This window comes from Brachypodium distachyon, chromosome 1 (genome assembly GCF_000005505.3).
Source record: "Brachypodium distachyon strain Bd21 chromosome 1, Brachypodium_distachyon_v3.0, whole genome shotgun sequence".
Classification (NCBI taxonomy): domain Eukaryota; kingdom Viridiplantae; phylum Streptophyta; class Magnoliopsida; order Poales; family Poaceae; genus Brachypodium; species Brachypodium distachyon.
Genome location: NC_016131.3, coordinates 56,298,483 through 56,324,076, shown reverse-complemented (window position 1 = coordinate 56,324,076; position 25,594 = coordinate 56,298,483). Strand labels below are relative to the sequence as shown.

At 45.3% G+C, this 25,594-nt stretch overlaps 1 protein-coding gene and 1 non-coding gene across 2 annotated transcripts; both read left to right on the top strand.

Annotated features, from left to right (window-relative positions):
* The first annotated feature begins 2,030 nt into the window (after positions 1-2,030).
* Positions 2,031-2,197, top strand: MIR7724A (microRNA MIR7724a). The gene has a single exon (NR_127006.1). It is a non-coding gene; the product is annotated as a microRNA MIR7724a (primary transcript).
* Positions 2,198-7,861: 5,664 nt separating this feature from the next.
* On the top strand, positions 7,862-8,714 carry LOC100841700 (leaf-specific thionin DB4). Its single transcript, XM_003561373.3, has 3 exons — positions 7,862-8,140; positions 8,224-8,292; positions 8,397-8,714. The coding sequence occupies exons 1-3, from the start codon at positions 7,897-7,899 to the stop codon at positions 8,498-8,500; spliced, it is 417 nt and encodes a 138-aa protein (XP_003561421.2). The 5' UTR covers positions 7,862-7,896; the 3' UTR covers positions 8,501-8,714.
* Positions 8,715-25,594: the final 16,880 nt, after the last annotated feature.

Here is a 25,594-nt window from a genome sequence, read left to right as displayed (position 1 = left end):
ATGTCGATCGATTACAAAAGATGCAACCATGCATCCAAGAACTCTCCAAGAATTGATCTAGATCCAAAGCTTTGAGTTCCCTCACGTCCTTGCTAAAATCCTAACTAGGATGCCCTCTATTTATAAGGGAAAATTCGCAACTCTAAACCGAATCCGAATCCAACACGGACTCCTCTGTCCCGGTCAGTATTTTGCCCGTGCGGCCCGCATACGACCTCGGATTGAGATGACTCCAAAAGCAAAGTTGTTCGCCTCGACGACGCGCACAACTTTTATGTGGATCACTTTTCCATCCGACGTCATCTTGATGACGCTACTGTTTAATCTTTAAACAGCTCTCATCCAACCACGGCTGGACCTACATATCTTCACCTCGATGTCACTTCATGCCATCAACTCTTCTTGTGATGTCTTCAAAACTCGACCATCACGTATCGAATATCTCCCATACCGTACATCTCTGGTATAAACAATATACGACAAACCGGTGCCCTCCCGGATCATCGTAGCCTTCACTTCCATTGTTCCTTCGCACGAACGTCCCGCATGATCTTGATCCTCGACCATAGCTTCTTCCAAGCTTCGTCTCTCGATCCCGTCATCGACCACGTTTTTCTAGCTCCGGCAACACCTGAAAGCGGACACACAAATAACCAGTACGAGCACAAGTCCACGACTTGACTCAAGGTAAGTTTCACACAACTCACGCCATGTTTTCACATAAGAAACTAATGGATCAGCACACCACTAGCAAAGCACTAAGTCCAAACAAGATACATGTCATCACTTAAATATCCATATTATCCAAAGTATCCACATCAATGTTTCATCTAAAACACTTGCTAATGTTACACATCACATATGATTTCACATCGGCTGCATCCATTTTCTGTTAAGGTATGGTCTAATTTTGAATTTCCCTGACACGCATTCCTTTTTCACCGTGTTTGACTATGTACTTTGTGCCTTATAAGAGTTAGAATTTTACCCTGCATACAAAGTATGTTTTCAGAAGAAAAGGAACATATATAGTATAGTTTATTAAGTTATTTAGAAGGTGATCAGATTTAGTTGTGTGGGATATATGTTATTTCCGAGTGGTTATGTACTTTCTCCTTTCCGTAGTATTATGCATCTCTGCTCAACCGATGGTTTTGCTGTACATCTCCTTCCAGCTGTATCTTGATCTTCCTGATAGCAAAAATAAAATGCTTTGGTTGCACCTGAGCTAGGATGAACAAACAAACTTTGGGTGTGGTTAGGTCAAATTAACTTCTAGTTCCATAATTGATTGAGTAATAAAGTTTCCTACCCTTCAAAAAAAAACCTTCTAGTTCCATAATTGATTTAAGGATTCCGTTTATTGATGGCTCACAATTCATATACACACATTCTTGGTCTAAGCTTCCTCATATTTGTGTGTGAGGTTCAAAGCTATACTGATATATTTACTTGGATACCTTAAAATCAGGTTTTACTGAAATCTCAACTCACAGCTACGATCCATGTGTACGTACGAGCAATTGTTTTTAGCTTTATTTGATTTTGTATGTATATGGCAGCGTTTTGTTTCATTAATGTAAGTAAGCGAATAGATGTGATTCCAGCACATCAGCTGCACATAAAAGCTGCTCCCTACGTACCATTCCATTTTGAATGAATATTCACAAATCCGTAGGCAGACCTTGCCAATAGTAAACTATTTCCTATACCACCATCCCATTTGAATATTCACAAATCTCAAACATATGGAAGTTGCTAGGCTTGAGGACAGTACCTAGAGTGCAGGAGCTTATGCAAGGAACGATACCATGGAGGTTGCCGTCCCTCTCGCACACCCTGGTCGCCTGCTCCAATTTGTTCTCGATCATAAAGACGCTAGTATGGGTGCTCACGAAAAGGATATGGGAATGGCGGCTATGGGCAAAGAGGATTAAAGATGGTGCCATGCAACTCAGGAGCATTAAAAAAAATGAAGGTTTTGTGCTTTGCCCACCCTGCAGCTCCGTCAGGGCCAGTTTTCAGCGACTTCGGCAGAGAATGAACATGTACATGCTGGCCAACCCAACCCCACGATCCTCCATCGGCATGATCATGATGTGTTCTCAAATATCAGGCCAGTAAATCACCATGCTCGTGCTGGTAAAGGCTGGAGGGCTTGGGTTGGCCCACATTGACATGTTCACCTTGTGCTTGTGGTCGCTGAAGACGGGTCCTGGCAGAGCTGCAGGCCAGGTTGGCAAAACGCACCATCAAGCCTGAAATGATACCCATTAATGACTCGAGTTGCTTTCTGCCATCTTTGATTTGCTTTGCGTAGGGCGGCTAATATGGTATCATTTTTGTGAGCGCAAATACTGGCATCTTCATGACGAAAAGTCGGACCAGGCGACGAAGTTGTCCGAGAGGGACGCCAAACTCTATTGCATCTTTCCTTACACAATCTTCGGTACTCTAGGTACTATCTTCAAGCATTCCAGCTTAGATATGTTTGATTGGGATTTGTGAATTCTTAGTTAGAATGGGATTGGAAATTGGCAAGATTTACCCCGGGATTTGTTGATACGTACACATGATGCTCTGTCCGCTGTTGCCAATCCAAAGATATATGTCATCGTGAAACTGATTTAGATAAGCAATCTGAATGGGACAGCACACAACCATGCTAGATTTGGTTTGAGTGCTTTGAAGATAATAGATTACTTTGAAGGTGAGAGCTTAATTGTCGTGGCATGAGAATAACAGAGTTAGCAAAATATCATTTAATGCACACCATCTCTTATTTATTTAGAAGTATAAAACACACCATCTCTTTCCGCTTACTTCAGTAGTACGTAGTTGGACTTTTCAAACTTTTTTTAAGTAATACACTCTCGGTTTTGTAACGGGTACACAAAGGTGGAAATTAAGGCAGTGCTTAGTAACATGTTCACCTTCTCTGATCCTCCTATTCAGGCTACTCATAGTTTGAGTAACTTAGGTACGTACTAAGATCTATGGGTCTCTCGCCTCACGGAGAACTCTCTTGAAACTCATCCCCAAGCAGCTTCAGAAAGTTCATGGCTGCATTGTATCAAGATCTTGCAGTAATGTCTTGGGATCAGGTTAGACTTTCTCTGAACTTGCCGGACAAACAAGTTGAGAAGACCCTCTCTTCTGTCTCTTGCTGGACAACCCCCAGGCATTGTACACCCATCCTATCCTTGTGACGGCATCGTCTGCTCTCCGAACCCGCCTTCCATTTGCCTCGACCACATGCAGGTTCCACTATACATGCACCTCTTATGCTCGGCTTCCCCTTGTGATTGAGAATAAGTGAGTGGAGGTTACCTCGTTGAACTTGCCCACCACAAGAGGAACCCAAGCATGGGAGGAGTTTGGTGGAACTTGTGATATCGGCCGTAGAAGGGCAGGGTCGGAGAGGAGATGGTGCCATAGTTTTGAGAGGAAAAACTGGTGGACGAGGTCTGCGGGATTGTCTGTCAAAAGGGGCATGGGGATCTCCTCGGCATGTTTGAGGCAGGTTGAGAGAAGTCTTTCCAATTCTAGAGGCAACATTGCCAAATCTAGATACAACACAACCACGAACTTCTCGAAGCTGCTGCTAGGGGATGAGTACGTTTCAAAAGATTTATCCGACAGATTTGTAGATCTAATTAGCAACGAATTTCAAAAGGATTCTCGGAGAAAGTCATTTAAATAGACGGAAAATAGTTAATTTGGGTTTGGCTTTGGCTAGTAAGTAATACAGTCGAACAAACATTAGTTCGCGGAGCATTTCCGAAATTCTATTGCATTGTATACAAAACACGACATGCTGGCTAAGATCACCATCATGACCTAGTGACGAGAAGTAACGAGAGCATCATAATATATCAGTCACAGGATTTACAGCAAAGCAGCGAACCACATCATATATAAGTTTTGTTGATTTAAGTTTTCATGACGACGACAACGGCGACGGGCCGATTCTCTGTTTTTTAACTGTAACCAACACAACGATTCTTAGAACAGGTAAGCATTAGGGCATGTCCAGCGCAGACGCTAGCCAGGAACAAAATCCCAACGAAAAGGCAGGTTGCGTGCAATCCCAGCATATTGTGTAACGCTGCCTAATTAATCGCCCGCCCCTTAATGCGTTTTTGGCTTGCAACGTGAGAACCAGAGAGTGGTTCGTTCAGCGTGTGGAAGTAAGCGTCCAGCGCTGGAAGCGGAGTTGCTTTACCGATTTTTCATTTTCTTTTGTTATTTATTCTTCTCACCTTAAGCGCCTGGATAAGCGGCTAGCTAGCGTCGGATAGAAAAAACATTACTTTTATTAGTTGGCTAGAATTCCAGTAAATTTCAAATTCGCGCCCAACGCCAGTCCAATTCCAATCCCACCTCCTCCTTGGCTTGTGCTGCGTCTCTTCCCCTTCCTCCGCCGCTGCTCAGCTTCTTCCACAACGACACCACCGAAGACGAAGGGGTCTTCCAGTCCAACTTCGTCCGTGCCAAAGATCCACAATGGCAGGGATGCTGCGGCTGGCCACTTCCATTGGTAGAAGAAGAAGAAGAAGAAGAAGAGAGGACGAGGCAAAAAAAAAAGAAAAAAGGGCAAGGGGTCCAATGAAAAAAGCGCTGCGTCTGACATGCGGGACCAACGAAATACCGTCAAGAGTGCTTAAACCAATGTTTTGGGTGCAGTGAGATAGTTGGACACAAAACGTGTGATTTTGCAGATAAATTAGCAAAAGTACGTGCTTGTTGAGAAGTCTGTCTCAAAACCTGTGGTTCTGTGAAATTTACTCTAATGAAAATCAGTACAAGCAATAGCTACTGTTCAAAAATATATTCGCATTGGGTTCCTAGTGTGTACAGAGTGCAAGTCCCACTAGGTTTAGGAGTACCGAGGCCGTGTGTGTGTTTAGTCTTGGAGTTAGTAATGTACAAGGTCAGGTTTACGAGTGCTAGTCGGGTTAGGAGTTGAAGACACACTTGTCTCGGGGAGGCGATGTGCAAGCGCCTCAAGGCGGGCAAACCGTGGCTTGCACGGAGTGGCTTTCATCGGATTGGATCGGACAATCGGTGGTTGTGTGGTGGATTAGCATCCAGCAGATCGACTATCGTCGGAATGCACCAATCTCCTAGTGATGGGAGATCATCCTTATCATCGAAAGTAATCGACATGAGGTCAAACTGTGTATGTATGTCCATGTCTTAGTCTATGTGTCGAGGTTGTGTCCAAGTGCTCGCCAGTGTGAGGTTCTATTGCGGTGGAAGGTGTGTCACGGTCGAAGGCCTGTTCAGTGAGCGGTGGTGGAGCCGGGAATCAATCACGCCCCTGGCCACAAACCGAACGCTCATAAACTGTCCCAAAAACTCATACGAAAAACATAAGAAAAGTACAGCTCAAATTTGTGTTACTTTATGATATTTGAACCCAATGCTCAATAATCTAGTGTCGCGTCTGCGAACGCGGACACCGGGAGTGCAAGCACCCCCCTTTTGTGTAGGTAGGGTGGTGCGGGGGTAGCGCCTTGAACCTCACTGGTAAGGACTTCGACTCCGATCATTTACCCAGGATCGGGCCACCCGAAGGTGTAATACCCTACGTCCTGCTTTGTGTGTGTATTGATGGTGTTGGATGGCACAAGGGAAGAGTACATGGAGCTGCCGGAGCGGCGAGCTCTAACTACGGCGGCCCAGGGAGGAGGGAGAAGTAGACGATGCTCTTCTCTAGCGGTCGGAGCACCAACCCTTCTCTTACCTCGAACTCTCTATGCCTAGTCTAACCCTAATGCCCACCTTTTTTGGATGGAAGCCTTGGGCCTCCTTTTATAGTTCAAGGAGACACCACAGTGGCGAACTAGGGCACACGGCATGCGTGCTGCTACGGGGGAACATCCCTGCTGCAAGACGAATATGAAGCTATCTGTCTGCTTTGTGGCTTCTGTCCGAACTGATCTGTACCCGGTCTGGGACGCAGAGAAGCTTTCGTCCCTACTGTCTGGGCCGAAACGGTGATAAACCTGGTGCGGCATGGAAGCTGTCCGCCTGCTCTATGGCTTTTGTCCAAAGTGAGCTGTACCTGTCTGGGGCGCAGAGAAGCTTTCGGTCCTCTCTGGGCCGAATAGGTGAACCTGCCGCATCCAGCCTGCAGTTCTCACGGGCGATCATCACACCACAATCGCGCAGTCCCGAGGACGCCTCCGAATGGGATGATTCATACCAGCCCAGGCTCGTGGGTGCCAAAGTAGGAGCCCAGGACCGGTTGAGGTAAGCAGTGACGTATTCTCTCCTCGGGCAGCAGACCAGGCGCCCGTGGAAGGAGAGAACAAACACAGGGCTCCTGGGAAGTCAATCCCGGGAAGGCGGTCCCCGGGGGACCCGTCCTCGGGGGGCCTTAGACGGATGCGGTGGGGCCACGGCCCGAGCTCCTAGGTTGCGTCATACCCCCTATCCCCGGAGCCGACATCCAGTAAAGTAAACATGGAAAAAAGAGTGTCCTAATTCTATTTTAAAGGTTGTCAAATTAGTCCTAAAGTTTTGGACCGATGCAGATTTTTTTTTAGTTTTCGACTGATTTGACCCGGTTACACGGTTTCAAGTCGTTTTTTCCCGGTCTAGAAAAATAACCTTTTTCCCGTTTTCATGGGCTTGAAATTGACGTCTTGGCGGTTTCCATGGGTGGTAGGCAACGTTTTTTTTTATACCGGGACTAAATTGGATTTTATTGATGACCACGCGCATGGGGCATTTATCATCCTGGAGGGTGATATTTACACCTTAAAATCTGATTTTCCAAAGTTTGATAATGTGTATAGTGTGCGTTTATGTCTAAATTGGATAACGCTCATAAATATGTCAGGAGGAGAGACAGAGGAAGAGAAATCTCCCCTGCCAACACAACCTGTACCCGAAAGAAAAACAACTAGTCCGTGGCTTCGTTGCATGTGTTCAAAAATATGTTTTAGTCCTACAAGATGCTGTACTATACAGGGATCTAATCACGTGGGTAATATGACCAAAACGACAAATCTCAGTAGGAAAAAAACCCTGAAATGTTAGCAGCCGGCGGCTCGATCATATCCCAGATTGGATCAACCCCACGCACGCGATGGTGCTTCTGTTCAGCAGAGCCACGTGATCCCGCTCATTGACTTGTCTTCGCGTCAGGTGAGAAGTATGCAGCTTAATTTAGTTCACTTCGATCGCAGAGCAAGGCATTTTCAAACAGCCGCGCAGTAGGCATTTCAATAGTGGAAAAACTATGTTGTGTCCGAAGACAATTGGTTCAGCGCAGGAACGGACAAATCATCAAACAAAATACCTTCTCTATTTTGCAGAAAATATATCAAACATTTGAATAACAAGGTCTAGCTAGTGTTTATAGGTTTATCCGAAATAATTTTGATTCATGTAGTTAATGTGAAAATATATGAGATTACTGCATGCAAGCACAAGTTTACATATGGTATTTTTATGGAGCCCATTCTCCCGACACCTGCTCGCACTCGTTAGGTTTTCCTGAGCCAACACGGCTTGAACACCGTATGATAAGAGCCCACCTCTAACATTAAGTAGAGTGGAATAGCAGTTGCGCGGTACTTATGCAGGTCCCCACCTCCCCCACACCACCCAGATTGATTCCCACTAGCAACCTAGGACTCCAAGGCCATAAATTATATATCATGTCAGGTTGTGTAACGTCAAACATGTTCGTTATAGTGAAAGGGCGTTTTAGACGCAGGGGGAGAGAAGGGGAGAGAGAGAGAGAGAGATATTCGCCTGTGTTGTATCTTTTGTACGATCCACCAGTATCAACTCTCTATAAATAGGAGCCATGGTCTCAGGCAATCCATCATCAATCCAAGCAAGCCATCCAAACCAAGTAGACTCGAAAACCATCCAGCCATGGCAAGCAACAATGGTCTTAAGAGCGCGATCATTTGTGTCCTCGTACTGGGGCTAGTTCTGGAGCAGGTCCAAGTAGAGGGGAAGAGTTGCTGCAAAACCACGATTGCAAGAAACTGTTACAACCTCTGCCGTGCCGCAGGGGGTGCCCGACAAGTCTGCGCAAGTACTTGTGGATGTAAAATCATAAGTGGCAATAAATGTCCGTCTAGCTTTCCTAAAATGGACCTTCTCCCTGAATCCGGTAAAGAAAACTCATCTACATTTCCCACGTTTTTATGTTCGCTTTCGAGTAAGTTATTTACTGCCAGTTATTTTCTCTTGCAGGTGAACCTGATGCCATTAAGTACTGCAACATCGGATGTAGCTCTACCGTGTGTGACAACATGAACCATGGTATATATATATGCATTCCGCTACATTAATTTATTTTCTGTCATATAGAACTATAAAAAAGATTTGTGCTTAATACATAGATAATGCCTACTATTTTGCACCAGTTTTTCGCGGCGAAGAGATGAAAATCAACGTGGAACTCTGCCTCAATGCATGTGTGAGTTTTTGTAACGGGAATGAGGCTGATGTTGCATCGGTTGCAGCCTAATCATGCATGTGCTAGCATCATGTCCAAGGCCAAGGTCATGTTGCCATTTCATGTTCAATAAACTTGGATCCTATCAATGGTATCCAAGCAAGTGGGTGTCCTGTTATTTCTGAACACGTGTTTCTATTTCCTCATTCCAACAAGAATCTCAACCAGAATATATTTGTACTCTTGGCCAATTAATATGAATACTACAACCATGTATTTTCTGTTACATTTCAGTTTTTATTTTTTCATGCCAGTGTTGCTTTTTGTGATGAATAGTCTCACAACAATATAATAGGTTATTTTCGCAACAAAAAAAACCATATAACAGGTTATGACGGATGAACTACCAATGATAATTTGTTAACTAAACAAACATAAGGTAGCATTTAATATCCAATGTTTCATACAAGGCCGACAACCACAACGTTTCCAGCGACAATCCTTCGTCATCTTCCCATGATCCCCTGCCTCTCTTTTGACAAGGACTTTGGCCTTCAGCTTCCCGCTTTTCCTCCTCTCTGGAGGTGTACGTTTTGGTATGAATCACCACGGATTGACATCTTGGCGTTGGAGATGAGATCGATCAGGCCGGAGAGAGAGGGATAGATATCTTAAGAGGAGATCAAGTGTATATATATAGGCATTCAAATTTAGTGAAACACGAACCGATTGATATGCTTGCCAAATTAAGGCCGTGTGTGAGCAGAAACGCGGTTAAAACTCACGCGAGATTGAAGCGTCCACTATTACAAATACGCCCTGTCCCGTCCTGACTCTGGTGGTGGTTATAGCCGGCCAACTTTACACACCGTGGTCGTGCCCATCGCCATCGTCTCCTCCACGTTTCTTGTACTCCGGCTCTACCATCTCATCGTCCCCCCACTATGTTGCTGCTCTCTGTCGTCGCGCCACCGTTCACCATTACTGTGTCTACTTCAGCGCGTCCTCCTCTGACGGCATGCAAATGGCACGGTAACCATTGCCAATGTAGCATCCCCATCACGATCTCGCCTTGCCATCGACGACAAGCTATGGCACGGTCTATATGTATTAGATGTTTTAATTTCTTAGTGTTAAATCTTGTGTAATATGCAATGTATGTTAATTTGGATCTTGTATGTAATGCAATGTATGTTTGTATTTATGCAATGAAAATATTCGATCCTGCATTTGATTCAGTGGCTGGTTCTGTGCAATTAATTTAATTGATTTTACAAAACTCGCTGCTGACTACATGAAGAAAAAGCGTCAGTGGCCGCACTTTTTTTAAAACTGCATGAATGTTTTCTGACGCTTGGAAGAAAATTAAGTGTCAGCAAAGAAAACTCTCAGACACTTGTATGGCGCTTCATTGATGAGAAAGTGTCAGAAAAGTAACCTCGAGGAGCAAATAGCCAAATATATACCAGGCTCGCATTTTTTCGTAAAAAGCCTCAGATGGTTGTCCTTGTCTCTCACACGTCTTGACGTGTCAGCAGTATTTTGTCATCTCTGACACTTGACTTAGTGACGCATCCAATTTGCGTCAGCACAGAGGGTTTTCGATGCGTCAGAAATAAGTGATTCTGTAGTAGTGGAGGCTGCAGGTCCTGCGCCAGGAGCTTCAGAGGCGGCGGTGCCGGAACCTTGGCCGGCAGGGCTAGATTCGGCGGTGGCGTGCCGGATCCAGTGTGGGGGCAGCGGGACGTGGAGGCCCACGTGATGTGGGTCGGGCTCTCCCGCCAGGGCCCTAGTGTGGGGGCGTGGCGTCCGTGCATGCTGCATCGGCTTCTTGCAGGCGTGTGCTGGTAAGGGGCCGCCTCGGTGGCTAGCAGTGGGCGCGTCTGATTCTGGCCTGGCATGGGCCTGAGGGCCGCGAGAGGTCAGATCCGGTGCGTGGGACGGTAGCGGTGCCCTGGCCAGTAGCGGTTTGGTCCATGTGGCGCCGACGGACCTACGTTGTTGCGCATGATGTTCGGTGTCCTCTGCCCAGTCCCTCGGCTCGCCACGAAGCGGCTGCTCCTATCCGTGCTGGTGCGTGGGGCCACGGGTGAAATCCCTGCACCATCGGTGCCGGCGACGATGGCATCCCTGGACGTCACTCCCTTCTACAACATCCCACCATCTGCGGAAGTGGTGCCTCCGAGGGAAAACTGAGATGTGTTTTTCAGATCGGGCAACGGTGGCGTTTTCGGACGCCGTGTCCTCCTTGGAGGCGTTGCCTTTGGAGCCCTCGTTCGGCAACGGAGTTTGCTTGTTGCGGTGGGCCTTGTCGGGGACTTGGCCAGGGATGGCGACTCCGTGCTGCACGGACTTGCCGGTGCGCAGGCTGTTCCAGCTGGGGCAGCCTCTTCCTTGTTGCATGCGGTCGTCGAAGAAACCCATTTTTGCCTACCTTTTTTTGGCGCAAGGAGATGTTACTAGTTCGGCGTTGTTGGAGCAGGAGGGGTTTCGTCTTACCGGTCGCTGCTTGTTTATTCGGTTTTGTTCCTGTGTATGCTCATTGTCAGGGTTTTTCGCATGGCTTTACTTGAACAGGACATGCATTGTATCGGTTTTTAGGCCGGGTTTTCCTTTTAAACAGGGCAAATTCTTTCTTCTAATCGAATCGCGGGGATCGCGTGTATGCTTGTTCATGCTCTTGAACCTTTGGTCCTCCCTTGATTTCTAAATGTGCCAGAGGAGGAACAAATTGAAGTTCTTGTCTTAGAACATCTCTGACTTGTATAAACATAAACTGCAGATTGTTTTTTTGAACATGGGAAGGGTCCAAAACGACCTGGAAACTGCATTACTCCATTAGAACGGTGGGATTACATTTTACAGGGAGGACCTCAAGATAAAGATAAAAAACAACATAGTCCTCACTTTTTACAAAAAGGACCCAAAGAGAAAGATTTAGATTACAATCGAGTCCTTCTCCACCGTTCTTGCGATGAGACTTCCGGGCATGGCAACCCGCACCGTCGCCGGGGACAGCATGCACCACTTGGGACGAAGCAGACATGAGACGCCATGGATGCAGATGTCCTCCCTTTTGGCACATTGTGGCTGTTTGGCAAAGCATTTTGGCTTAGTTCCTATTTGGGGTTCAAAACTGATTATGTTAACATGAAGTACGGAAAATCAGGCCGGGTCGCAGCTGTCTATAGTAGTTGTAGGGCCAGGTCTTCGGTTGCCTTAGAAGCAGCATAGGGTGGCCAGCGAGTTTTCTTATGTTCGTTCTCCTTGGCAGAAGATGGAGAGGTTCGGATTTGATATTCTTGGGTTTTTGTAACACATGGATGCGATATTCTTGGCGCCTACCACATCAGCCTTGCCCCATGCCAGATCCCGTAGGCTTTCCTTGCTTCGGCCCTGCGTGCTTCATCCCGAACCAAAGTGGTCCAAATACCCAAAGTTAGTGTAACATCCCAATTTTCAAAACTCTTCATATGCATTGCATATCATGAGCATCATGTCACTCTTGCATTTAATCACTTTGAAAACCCTAAAATTTGCCCAAAAAACCCTTTTGCAAAAGGCCTTTCATTGATTTTGGGCTTTGTTCTGGCTTTTGAGTATTTGCATTTTAACCCATGAGGGTATTGTTATAAAAAGGGATTTAATGCATATATAAAGCTATCCCATAAGTTGTCTTTTGAAACTATTTTTAAAAAATAATTTATTTTGATAGCCTAAGGGCCCAAAAGCCATTTTATAGGCAAATGTATTTTTAAATATTTTATTTTGAGGAAATTCTTGTTCCAAAAGTTAGATCATATGAAAATATGATTTTACAAATTTTGTTGCATTTTATTTGGAGTGATTTGGAGCTTCGAATCAATTTTGAGGTCCAAAAACAGAAAATAGATAACAGAAAAGGAAAAACCGAAGAAAACCGGCCGAACCGGACCGGACCGGACCGAACGGCCGAACCGGCCGAACCGGACCGGCTCGGCAGCCCGAGCCGCCCGCAGCCGCTGACCAGTGGGCCCCACGTCTTCTTCAACCTCCGTCCGAATTTCCCGGCCACGCATAGTCCGAGTCGTCCCCACCTCCACTCCGATTCCTCCGCGCACACGACTCCAAATCCGAAACCCCACGCGTCATATTGAAGCCTCCGAACTTCTCTTCCACTTCCCCCAAACCCCACGTCCAATTTCGCACCGGTTAGGAGTTAATTGCTCGCCGGAGTTCGTTGCTGCCGTCGCCATTCTTTGCGATTCACCGCCGTTCCGGTGAGGTTCTCTCCGCGCCGACCCCATCTCCTTCCTCCTCTCTCCAGCGCGAACCCCGTGACGCTCGCGCTTTAGCTTTTGGAGCTCCGCCGACCGCGCCGGCCTTCTTCCTCGCCGCCGGCTGCCCGCCCCGTGCCGCCCGCACACCGCGCCGCCTCCGCCGCCCCGGCCCGCGCCCGTGCACCGCCGCCGCCCCTCTGGCCGCGCCGCTCCGCCGCGCCGCCGTCCCGCCTGCCCCGCGCTGCCGCCGTCCGGCGAGCTCACGCCGGCCAGGAACCCTAGCTTCCGGCCAACCAAGTTCTGCCATGTGGCAGAGTTTTGTTTTATTTATTTTCGGCCGAATTAATATTGCACTTTTACAGAAAGGCTCCTAAAACTTCAAAGCTTCATATCTTTCAAACCGTTTGTCCAAAAATTGTGTTCCGCACCTTTCTGGAATCTTCACAACTTGTAGAATATTTTGGCACTGTCTAATTTCAATTTTGAACAACTTAGACAGAAGCAATTTACAGAATGGTTGAATATGGTTTAAATTTCAAATGAATTGTTTCAAAATAGTTTTGAGCATGTTAGCTTGCTATAAAATTATTTAAGCTTGTTCTCTGTCCATTAGGACCAGAAGAGAAATTATTTTGTGAATAATAATGGCATACAAGTTTAAATCTTGTTCTATGTTGCAAAAACCACGGAATCTTTTAATTTAAACCCTATCCTTGTTTCATGCATATTAATTACCTCTTGATTGTTGTATAATCTGTCCAAATCATTTGAAAAAAAAATTCAAAACAAAAAAAAACTTTTTACTTTGGAGGTAACCTTTGTGTGCATCATCATGGCATATGCATCATGGCATGATTTTTGTATTGAATGTTGTGTTTATTGTGTGTTTGTCTCTTTTATTTTAGATTGTGTGGAGTGTATTCCTTGTTGTTGCGAAGAGTGCGAGAACTACCAGAACCTTGGACAAGGCAAGTTCACTTTGATCATTCTCCTAAATATTTTTACTATGCACTAGTTGTTTTATTAGATGCATTAGGAATATTACTCGTACTTCTATGCTAGCTATAAATCCCAGGTAGTCTAGTTTACCCTCGCCATTTCCTTGCTACCAAATTGCCATCGTTGTAGTTGAATGCTAGGCTATGGTAGTACCGTGGGGAAATAACTACATTATGATATTGTTATGCTTTTGGCGATATGAAATGTTTTGTTAGATGTAAGGCAAAACAATTGATTCAATGAACCGTCTTGGGTGGGCTGTTTTGAGGATTTTGAGGATTAGCGGCGTCAGGTCCATTTCTATGGGTCCCTCTGAGTCGACTCCCCGTGGATTCGGGGAAGGATCATCCATGGACGCCTCCCCGTGGATTCGGGGAGCGTCTACGTTGCAAATGTGGAATGCCACCTGGGGTAACCGAGACTGGACTAGTTTCCTATTTAGAAGCTTCCAGTACAACCACAATGCTATATGGGCTCTGGTGAGACAAGAGTAAGTTGTATGAACCTAGACCCGAGGAATTGTATCGAGGTAGCCGTGTAGGGGGAGCGTGATTCTCTCGTGGTTTAGGGAATTACCTCTGAAAATCTCGTAATCGATGTCGTTGCTACTCTACCCTGAGGACAACAAGGGATTAACACGTCGGTTTGTTGTGGAGAATGTGTACAAACTCTCGAGAGCGTCAAAACTAAGTACTTAGCCGTGTCCCCGGCAACGGACAATTTGAGCAACTAGATGTGGAGCTGTAAGGAAAGTCTCACTCATTCCAATTTCTTAAATAAAATGAATGGTTTGAACAGGGTAGGAGCACTTGATGAATCCCCTTCAATGTGCTCTAGGTTAATAGAAGCATGGATGTGTCTACCCCGAGTCCAATAGTTAACATTATTATAACATTCCTTTGTAGTAGGGTAATTTTATGTTCTGCTTCCACGCAAATAGCCTTGAACCCCACTTTGCCACATTATGCATATACTTGGTAGGCTCTGATATAACTCCTAGTGAATCTTGCCAATACATTCAATGTATTGACCCTAGTGGCTGCATCGTTTAATGATGCAGGAAGTTCCGACGACGAGTAAGACGTACGTTCTGTTTTTTTTGGGTTACGGGCCTACATTCCAACATGCTCTCACCGTGGTGTTGGTTTGCCCTTGTATCTTTCTCTTTCCGCTGCTAAACAGTTGTTTTATTTCTAGCTAACCCGTGAGGTTATGCGAGTTGTAAGTACTTTTAAATTCTGGATGATTCGTTGTAATATTGAGACCTTTTTTCTATGATATTACATCTTGAAACTGTGTGTGCTAGTGAGTCGATCCAGGAACTAGCACTAAAGCACAGAGATCGAACCCGTATACGAGGGCGGTCGCTTCAGTTAGATACACAAGAAGTGGTTCGATTCTGAGTTGTGCATGCTTCTTTTTGTACCTCGGCGGGCATATATGGATTATGAGAAAAATATATGGATTATGAGAAAAATACTAGATTCTAATTATTTTGAAAACAAAAGAGATTACTAATTTAAGAACCATATTTGCATCTCATTAAAGTGGGTTACCGAATTAGTAATATATTATGTGTGAAAGTTCTTGGTTTGAGCATATTGTGCATTAAGATGTATTAAATAATTAGCAATTTGCATCCATATATAACTTTTCACCTATGAATGACATTGACTTACAACTATTCTACTTTTCTCGCTTGATTTACATAGCGTGTAACATTATACACCAACACATGATTATGTGTTACACAAAATTATATATTACTATATAAATGTCGTAGTAACATAGTTTTGGATCTTCTCTAGTATTTGTTACTATCTAACTTGCAACACATATGATGTGTCAAAGCAGTTTTAATCTTAACACATTTTTTCATGTGTTACCTGATTATGTTACTTAAACTCAGTTTTGTTTTAGTGCAACTAAATTGGATTTTATTGATGACCATGAGCATAGGTGCATTTATCATCCTAAAGTATAAAAAAATTTCACCTTAAAATCTGGCTTTATGAAGTCTTATGGACAATACAAACAATGTGAGAAGTATTTGAAAATGTGTATAGTGTGCTTTTATATACATATGGGGACGGATTTAGGGGCGATGAGCAGGGCGACATCCCGCAAGCCCCCCCCCCCCCCCCACAAAACAAAATAAACAAATCGCCCATCGCTTGGGATTAATTAATGGTGTGATTTGGTCGGATGCTTAAGGCTGCCTCTGTCTAATACATATTTTGGTTGATTTTGCTACAATGCATTTCCATTGCTCCTTGCCTATAAACCATGCTGAGACTGCTGAGACAGTATATCACCAATTATTACAAGCATTTGTTTGGTCCATCAGAGGCTAGTGCAGTTTCTATGGATGAATCAATGTTGGCTGACCTTGAGCGTTTTAGTCCGGAGGAGAATACCATTCTTACTGCGCCGTTTTCGGAGGAGGAAGTGCGTGAGGCGGTCTTCCAGATGACGCCCAATAAGGCTCCGGGTCCTGATGGTTTCCCGGCTGAGTTTTATCAAAAGTTTTGGGCGGTGATTAAGGATGATTTGATGGCTCTTTTTGCTGACTTTCATGCTGGATCTCTCCCAATTTTTCGTTTAAATTTTGGGATAATCACTTTGTTGCCTAAGAAAGAGGATGCTTCTCAGATTCAGCACTATAGGCCTATCTGTCTGTTGAATGTTTGCTATAAAATTTTCATGAAAGTTTGTACTAACCGAATTAATGTTGTGGTTAGTTCGGTTATTAAACCTACACAGTCTGCCTTCATGTCTGAGCGGCACATTTTGGAGGGTGTGGTCGTGTTACATGAAACGGTTCATGAGTTGCATACCAGAAAATTAGATGGGCTGATTTTAAAAATTGATTTTGAAAAGGCTTACGATAAGGTTAGATGGTCCTTTCTTCAACAGGCTCTTAGGATGAAAGGTTTTGATGAGCAGTGGTGTGCTTGGATTGATGATTTTGTGAAGGGAGGGAGTGTTGGTGTCAAAGTGAATGACAAGATTGGGCATTATTTTCAGACTATGAAGGGCGTTAGGCAGGGGGATCCGTTGTCTCCAGTGCTTTTTAACATTGTGGCAGATATGTTGGCAGTACTGGTAGAGAGGGCTAAGGGTATTGGTCGTTTAAATGGGGTTATTCCGCATCTTGTAGATGGAGGTGTGTCGATACTCCAGTAGCTGATGATATAGTGATCTTTCTTGAGCATGATCTCCAACAAGCTAAATTTTTAAAGTTGTTCTTATGCGTTTTTGAGCAGCTGTCGGGGCTTAAGATTAATTTTCATAAAAGCGAATTATTTTGTTTTGGCCAAGCGAAGGAGTGTGAGGACCAGTATACTCAATTATTTGGGTGTGGGGTGGGTTCGTTTCCTTTTCGTTATCTAGGAATTCCGATCCATTACCGTAAGTTGATGAATAAAGAGTGGAAAGGTGTCGAGGATCGTTTTGAGAAGAAGCTAAGCTGTTGGAAAGGAAGGCTTTTGTCTAGTGGTGGCCGTCTTACGCTTATTAATTCGGTCTTAACTAGTTTGCCTATGTTCATGATGTCCTTCTTTGAAATTCCAAAAGGGGTCGTTAAAAGATTGGATTTCTATCGTTCGAGATTCTTTTGGCAATGCGATGAACAAAAAAAAAATACAGATTGGCTAAATGGGATATCCTATGCCGACCTCGTGATCAAGGAGGTTTGGGGATTGAGAATTTCGAGATTAAAAATATTCGTTTGCTGAGTAAGTGGCTATATAAGATTATTTCGGGTGAGGGGTTGTGGGTGGAGTTATTGCGGAATAAATATCTCTACGCAAGCTTTTTGTCCCAAGTTCGAATGAGGGCTTATGATTCACCTTTTTGGAAGGGATTGCTGCGGATTCGTCAGTTTTTCTTTCCTCATATTTCTTTTTCGGTTAATTTTGGAGCCGATGTTTGTTTTTGAGAAGATACATGGTTTGGTGACTTTCCTCTTAGACGTCAGTTTCCATCTCTTTATAGGATTGCTCTTAACCATAAGGCTTCGGTTGCTGAAGTGTTGGGGGCGGATCCTCCTAATATTGCATTTCGTAGAGCAATTGTTGGGGATCGTCTGGTGGATTGGTTAGAGTTGTGTCATAAACTCGAGTCTGTAAATCTTGTGAATCAAGCGGATTCTTTTACCTGGAAACTGAATTCTTCTGGGTCATATTCGGTGAAGTCGCTGTACAACTCGCTTATTGATAATGATTGCCAATTTCGTCATAAGGTTATTTGGAAACTTAAGGTTCCTCTTAAAATAAATTTTTTTGCTTGGTACTTATGTCGAGGGGTGGTGCTCACTAAGGATAATTTGGCCAAAAGGAATTGGGGTGGTAGCAAGAAGTGTGTTTTCTGTGATTAAAATGAGACCATTCAACATCTTTTTTTCTAGTGTCTGATGGCAAGTTTGGTGTGGCGAATGGTCTTTGTGACATTTAATTTACCACTGCCATCTTGTGTTACTAATATGTTTGGGCGGTGGCTTAGGAGTGTTGAGAAATTTTTTGCCTCGCTCATCCTTGTAGGGACATGTGCGATATGTTGGTCTATATGGAATTGCAGAAATGATTTGGTTTTTCATAACAAGAGAGTGGCTAACTTCTTGCGGGTCGTTCTTCGGACGTCCCAGTGGCTCCGTATGTGGTCCCTACTGCTTCGGACGGAAGCTCATGAAGGTATGGATTTTGGTTGCCACCGTTTGGAAACGGTCGTACGGGAGTTATTCAGCCGGTTTGGATGGCTCACAGGTCTTAGGCTGGAAGGATTTTGATGTTTTCCTTTCACTCTATGTAATTTTCCTTTGGTAACCGGCTACTTGTTCTTTGGATGATTTTGGATGATTGATGATTTTAATAATATATGGCTGTGTGCATCAATCGATGCAGAGGGCGGGGCATTCCTCCTTTTCGAAAAAAGGGTGGCGTCTGGATCATATCGCAGATTGGATCAACCCCGCGCACGCGATGGTGCTTCTGCTCAGCAGAGCCACGTAATCCCGCTCATTGAATTGTCATCGCGTCACGTGAGAAGTATGCAGCTTAATTTAATGAGATCTCTAATTTAATTCATTTCGATCTCATAGCAAGATCATTTTTAAACAGCTTAATTTCGACCTTGGCCGAATGTTGCATGTCATGGTGGGACCGGGTGGTGGGCAACGACGCGGCCAACACGGCTGCCACACCGTATGATAAGAACACGGCCAACACAGTACTTAGGCATGCAGGCCCTCACCTCCCCACACCACCCAGATCGATTCCCAACAGCTAGCCAGGACTCGAAGGACATAAATTATATCTCATGTCAGTGTGTAATGTCAAAACATGTTAATTATAGTTAAAGGGTGTTTTACACGGAGAGAAAGACACAGAGAGAGAGAGATTCGCATGCCTACAGCACTCTATTGTACGACCCACACACCATCATCTCTCTATAAATAGGAGCCTCGAGTCTCAGGCAATCCATCAATCCAAGCTAGACATCAAAACCAGCCAGCCATCGAAACAAGTAGACATAAAAACCAGCCGGCCAGCCATGGCAAGCAACAATGGTCTTAAGAGCGTGATCATTTGTATCCTCCTACTGGGGCTAGTTCTGGAGCAGGTCCAAGTAGAGGGCAAGAGTTGCTGCAAAAACACGTCGTCAAGACTCTGCTACAACGCCTGCCGTAAACTCGGGGGTACCCGACTAGAGTGTGCAAGTAGGTGTGGATGTATACACATAAGTGGCAATAAATGTCCAGCTGACTATCCTTCGATGCATCTTCTCCCAGACTCCCGTAAAGAAAACTCAGTCTTCATTTCCCACTTCTTTTATTTTCTCTTGCAAATAAGTTATTGAGGGCCAGTTATTTTCTATTGCAGGTGAATCAGATGCCATTAAGTACTGCAACATCGGATGTAGCTCTACCGTGTGTGACAACATGAACCATGGTATATATATATCCCTCTACATTAATTTTAATTTCTGTCATATAGAACTGTAATTTTTTTTGTGTGTCCAATAGATATATAATGTCCACTATTTTGCACCAGTTTTTCGCGGCGAAGAGAACGTGGAACTCTGCTTCGATGCATGTGTGAGTCTTTGTAACGGGACTGAGGCTGCCGTTGCATCGGTTGCAGCCTAATCATGCATGTGCATGCAAGATGTCCAAGGCCGAGATCATGTTGCTAATTCATGTTCAATAAACTTGGATCCTATCAATCGTATCCAAGCAAGTGTGTCGTGTTATTTCTGGACACGAGTTTCTCTTTCCTCATTCCAATAAGAATCTCAACGAGAATATATTTGTACCACTCTTTGTACCCTTGGCCTATTAATATGAATAGCACAACTATGTAATTTCTGTTACATTAAATTCAGTTTTTATTTTTCATGCCAGTGTTGCTTTTTGTAAGTACCTTTTTGTGAAGTTTGTGAAATCTTATTGGAACCAGAATAAAACATCAATAAAACAATAATGAAGTGTTGACAAAAGCTGTATTTTGTGAAGCTTGATAAAACCGGGTGAGACCTTAATAAAACCCGCTAAATCCGGATCCGGATCCGACGGCACAGGATATGGGGGAAGAGAAAATGTCTATCCGGTCAGATCCGGATTCGGATATCGGATATCTCAACCGGATACGGTATAAACATAATCCGACGGATAACGGATCGGATAATCCGGCAGTAAATATTAGGATATTATCAGTTGTTTATAATCAAAATATACTGCAGGGCTAAAGTTGGGCTGCTCCTGTCATGGACTAAGGCCTAAGGCCCGTATACTAAATTACTAGCTCTATCCTAGACACAGCCACGGAAGGAACTCTCTCCGCCTCTCTCGCTCGTTCTCTCTCTCGGTCTCTCTGGCTCGTTCTCTCTCTCCCATCCCAACTGCTAGTATTTATTTTGTCTACTTTGTCTACTGCTCTAGTGAATGCACGTTGACTGTTGCATGATGGCACATGTTGCTGAATATGAGACTATGTGTTCTAAAAAATTGTGAGTTCTAGACCCTTAAAAATGTACTACTACATGATATGTATTGCATGTGTGAGACTATGTCCTGAAGGTATTATCCGTCCATTATTGTCCGTTTCCGGTCCAGTTCCGATCCGCTGCCGTACTGTTTCTGTTTCCGACATAATCCGCTATATTTCGTTTCCGTTTCTGCGTCCGAACCCATATTCGTACCGCTACCGAATCCGATAAAAAATATGGTAAGGACATGATATGAGCATAAAATTAATTTTTAGATGAATAAAATTAATCAAATAAATGTTAAGAAAAGACGAAATCTAGTACAACGAGGAATTTGCCTTTTTTTGCCTTATCATTCTTGTGAATAGATCATCTCTTAGCTGCTAAGAGAAGGCTCATGCCTTTCTTCACCCCTTTCTCTTCCACGTCAGCAAACATCCTACCTGGTAGCGTTAAGAAAAGTCTGACGTCACCCCTAACAATCTTTCCTAATCTCCTGAAATCTCTCCAGGAGTTGCCCTTTTTGCTGCTGGACTCAGTTCTACCGTGCAGCTTCTCACGACACCAGCATCTCGCCTGGAAGTCGCATCTCACGAGGTGCATACCGGCATCTCACACCATGTCGATCGATCTTCAGCCCAAAAACCAAACGCCTAAAGTACATGCAAATGAAAACCTAAACATCGAAGTACAAGAATCAAGATTAGAGCTAACAATCACCCCCTAATCTTGACTCTAACTTCTTCATAGAACTTCAACGAAGAACCGCCCCGTCGTCGACGTCTCCTTGTGACGGCATCACACCGTCATCTCTTCATGGCAACATCATGACGCCATCTCCTCTCGGCAGCATAACATCGCCACCAACCACTAGCGGCATCGCACCGCCAAAGGCACACACGTCGCACCGTCATCCTCCACCTCGCTTTGAGTCCTCAGATCTTGAGGCTCTGATACCAATTGTTGGAGGAGACCAAGCTGCCCCTCTTCTTCAACCTTGAGACGCCTCAGAAGCAGGCGCAGCAACCTGCCGCGCTGCTGCCGCGGCAGGGCTCCAAGCTTGGTTTTCTGGCGCGGCAGAAAAAATCCTGCCGCGGCAGGAATCTGCAACCCCACTTCTTCTTCCAGGACGCTGCTGCTACTCTCTCTATCTCTCTCTCTGTCCCTGCTGTAACAAACAAGGGACATAAGAGTGTTTTGGGTTCGGGCTGCTTCACACAGCCCGCGCACAAGTTCTTTCCTTCTATTCCTCTCATATAATCAATCATGAGATTACATGCCTTATATAAGACATTTTCTCCGGTACCCAATACTCAAGACTAAATATTTACAACTGTACAAGGTGGCCTCCCCTCCAGAACAAGTTATTGAAATGTGGCAACTAAAGAAGAATGAACAATAGAAAGGGAATGTGGCAAAGATGTATTTTCCTCCTCCTCCCTAGGATTCATTGGAATATTCCATCGGAGTAGAAAGGATCAAAGGAATAGTCACAATAGCCCTTGGTCAAGTGTAGAGCCTGATGTTGTTGTACTTCATGCGAGGCGAGAGGCCGCGATAAGATTAGTGTCATCATCCGATGTTGATGCGGTCCTTTCATGGATGTGAAGCGCGACTTCAAGAAGTGCAATCATGATATCCACTCTAGATACATTGCTCCTTCGAGCCCATATGATCTAGTCCAAAGGCCAATCCCGGATAGCTCGGGAACGAGTCCAGCCTCACTAAGTGTTCAGCCTGAATTGTACTCGCGCCCAATGTTACCAGCGCATGCGCTGATTTATTACAAGTGAGGGAACAAGAATTAATAATGCAATCAATGAAGCCCACACACAACTTATACTTGGCCTCCCTCTCCCTGAACATTAGTTGCCCCTAGCGGCGCCGAATCATACTCAGATGATGTCATTGCACGGAGGAGAACCTGGGAATCAGTTTCCATGACGAGTTAACAACCCTCCCCATGCTCAAATGATCAACATACAAGATAGCCCCGAGCATAGCTTCAGCTTCGGCCTGGAGAGCATCCTTCGCATATGGGATATACTCCCTCCGTTCCTAAAAAGGAGGGCGCATAACTTTTCCTTCGATATTCCGGAAAGGAGGGCGCACTGCTCTTTTCTCTTCCTCCCTGACGAAAAAGCCCTTGCTGGCAGAGTCTGCTGCTCGCCCATCTGCCCATCGCAATCAATTTATTGCTCTTTTTTTACTCTGCATGCAGAGATTCCATCCGGTCTCTTCTCCTTCCAAAGTACACTCCTCAGTTTCCTCATTTAGTAATAGTACACCTCTTCCTCCCCTCGAAGACCAGAAAAACACCAGACGAGATGGCCGGTGAGAAATCAAAGACGATGGCAGCGAGGAAGAAGACGCTGAAGAAGAGAAGCGCGTAGGTGGAGGAAGACTAGTGCCTCGCAGCGAGGTCTGCGACCCGGGTGGCAGCCACGGCGACGAGCCGCGTGGGCTCGGCCACGGCGGCACGCACGAAATCGACGGCGAGATCTCCGTTGGCAGCGAGGAAGAAGACGAGCCGCACTGGCTCAGTGAGGACGGCGCACGCTGGGTCGGCCACGGCACGAGCACAGGCGGCTCGCACGGACTCGGCAGCAAGCTCTCCGTTGGCCGCGAGGAAGAAGGCGAGCGGCAACGACAAGCCGCCCGACGACAGCCCGGGCTCAGTGAGGGCCGTGCGCGCGGTCTCGGCGTGAACTTGCACGACGACAAGCCGTGTGGGCTCGAGGACACGCACGGCCACGGCGAACGTGCTCTCGTCGGCGTCGGAGTTTCGCCAGCGTGCTGCGCTGCTCGTCGGCGTGTTCGACACTGTCGTCTGCGTGCCCCTCATCTCCATATGGCCTTGTTCGCCGGCGTGGAGAGAGACTGGCCTTGCTCCGTTGTTCGCCCGCGTGGAGACCCCGGCCTCCCATGGCCGCTACAGTGAGCCTGTAGCCAATGGAGAGACTTGGGTGCGCGAGTGGGCAAGCACATGGTGGGGCTGATGTGAATTGCTTGGAACCATTCGGATGCAGGGATTAGATAACACGGGTCATAGCGGACTGCATGTGTCCTTTGGCCTGCCCAAGTCAGGCGCGGGCGCATAAATGGTTAAGGGCAAAACTGGACTAAATGCATCCAGGATCCACTGCCTTGGTCTGTGTGCAAAGAGTTATGCGCCTTGCTTTTCGGAATGTTGGGAGTAGCAACCACGAGCACCCACCAGCCGCAAAGAAGATTCTCCTTTGTCGTTCTAGGTTTCTAGCCACGCACACAGCGGTTCTGGAGAGCATCCATCGCAGATGGCAAAGTTAAAGATGATTTTTTTGGCCCAGGTATGTTCGTTCTTGGGGACGGATACGGAATTTGTTTCTCGGAGGATACCCGGCTTGGTTCTTCGCCTCTTTCTAATCAATATCCATCGTTGTTTCGGATTGTGCAGCATAAAAACGTTTCTGTTGCTACAATATTTGCGTCAGTTCCACTGAAAATTCGTTTTAGACGGAATCTGACTAGCAACAATTGGGTGCGATGGTTACACTTAGTACAACGCTTGATGTTGGTTCATTTTTCTGGTGAATCGGATAAATTTGTTTGGAGTCTCTCATCCTTGGGTATTTTTACGGTCAAATCTATGTATGCGGATTTTATGGATGGAAATACGGTCTTCCAGCGAAAATACATTTGGAAGCTTAAAATTCCCTAGAAAGTGAAGATTTTTATGTGGTTCCTTGACCGTAAGGTTATTTTAACCAAAGAGAATCTAGCTAAATGGAATTGGGAGGAGAGTTTAAAATGTTGTTCTGCCATTCGGACGAGACTATACATCATCTCTTCATCTCTTGTTCTTTAGCTCATATTGTGTGGCGCATCACTTTTATTGCCTTTAATCTAGCTCCACCGAGTTCGACTATTAATATGTTTCGGAATTGGCTTAATGGGCTGGAAAAAAAAATCTAAAGTTCTTATTGGGATGGGAGTTTCGGCTTTCTGTTGAACTATTTGGGACTGTAGAAATGATGTCATTTTTAACAGAGCCAGAGTTACTCATTTTTTGCAGGTTATCCTCTGGGCTTCCCATTGGATTCGACTGTGGGAGTATCTGCTTCCTGCGTCCCAACATGACTTTTGGATATTGGATGCAACACAGGATTTCTTTAGCCGGGCTGGTTGGCGGTGTGCTAGGCGACTAGACGCATAGAATCGCTATGCTGAACTTTTTCCGCTGGCTTATTTTGTTTCCACGATCTTCGATTAGTGACTTGTACGATATTTGATTATTTTGCAATAAAAATGACTGTGTGCATCGATTGATGCAGAGGCCGGGGACTCCTCCCCTTTCGAAAAAAAGCCACGCACACAACCCAAATCGCCATGCATATTGAACGCGCCGTCAGTGTTAATCTTGAATTCCTGACGTAATCCTGCGGAGGGCATTGCCAACTCTGTTCTGATTTCGGATGCTGCACCCGCACCTTCTTCTTTACCAGGAGCTCATCCCACTCAGCACTCAGCTACGTGGTGCCTGATCATGTATTGAAATTCATCCGCTAATGCGACGGTCTCACGTTGATTTGCCTTGTTAATTGTGATGGTCTCACCTGGATTTGCCTTAGGGAACACCGTAGTAGTACCGTACCATAAGCATATTGTGCTTCCTCTAACGGATTTCTTCCATCTCCAAAGCACGCCAATGTTTCTAAACAGAATTCCATTTTTAGTCTTGTACAAGTTTTATTTTTATATATCCCTTGTACAGGTTGCTTCTGATCTCTCTCGACCGACCTGGTTAATGATGGGCTGCGGGCCTGACTTGGGCCGGGAAGGGAGCATTTCCGTACGATGCTTGGGCGTTCAGCCCGAGGGGCGATGTAAACCCTAATTACCAGTGAAGTATTCCACTATATATATAGACCGCTGCAGTTGCGTT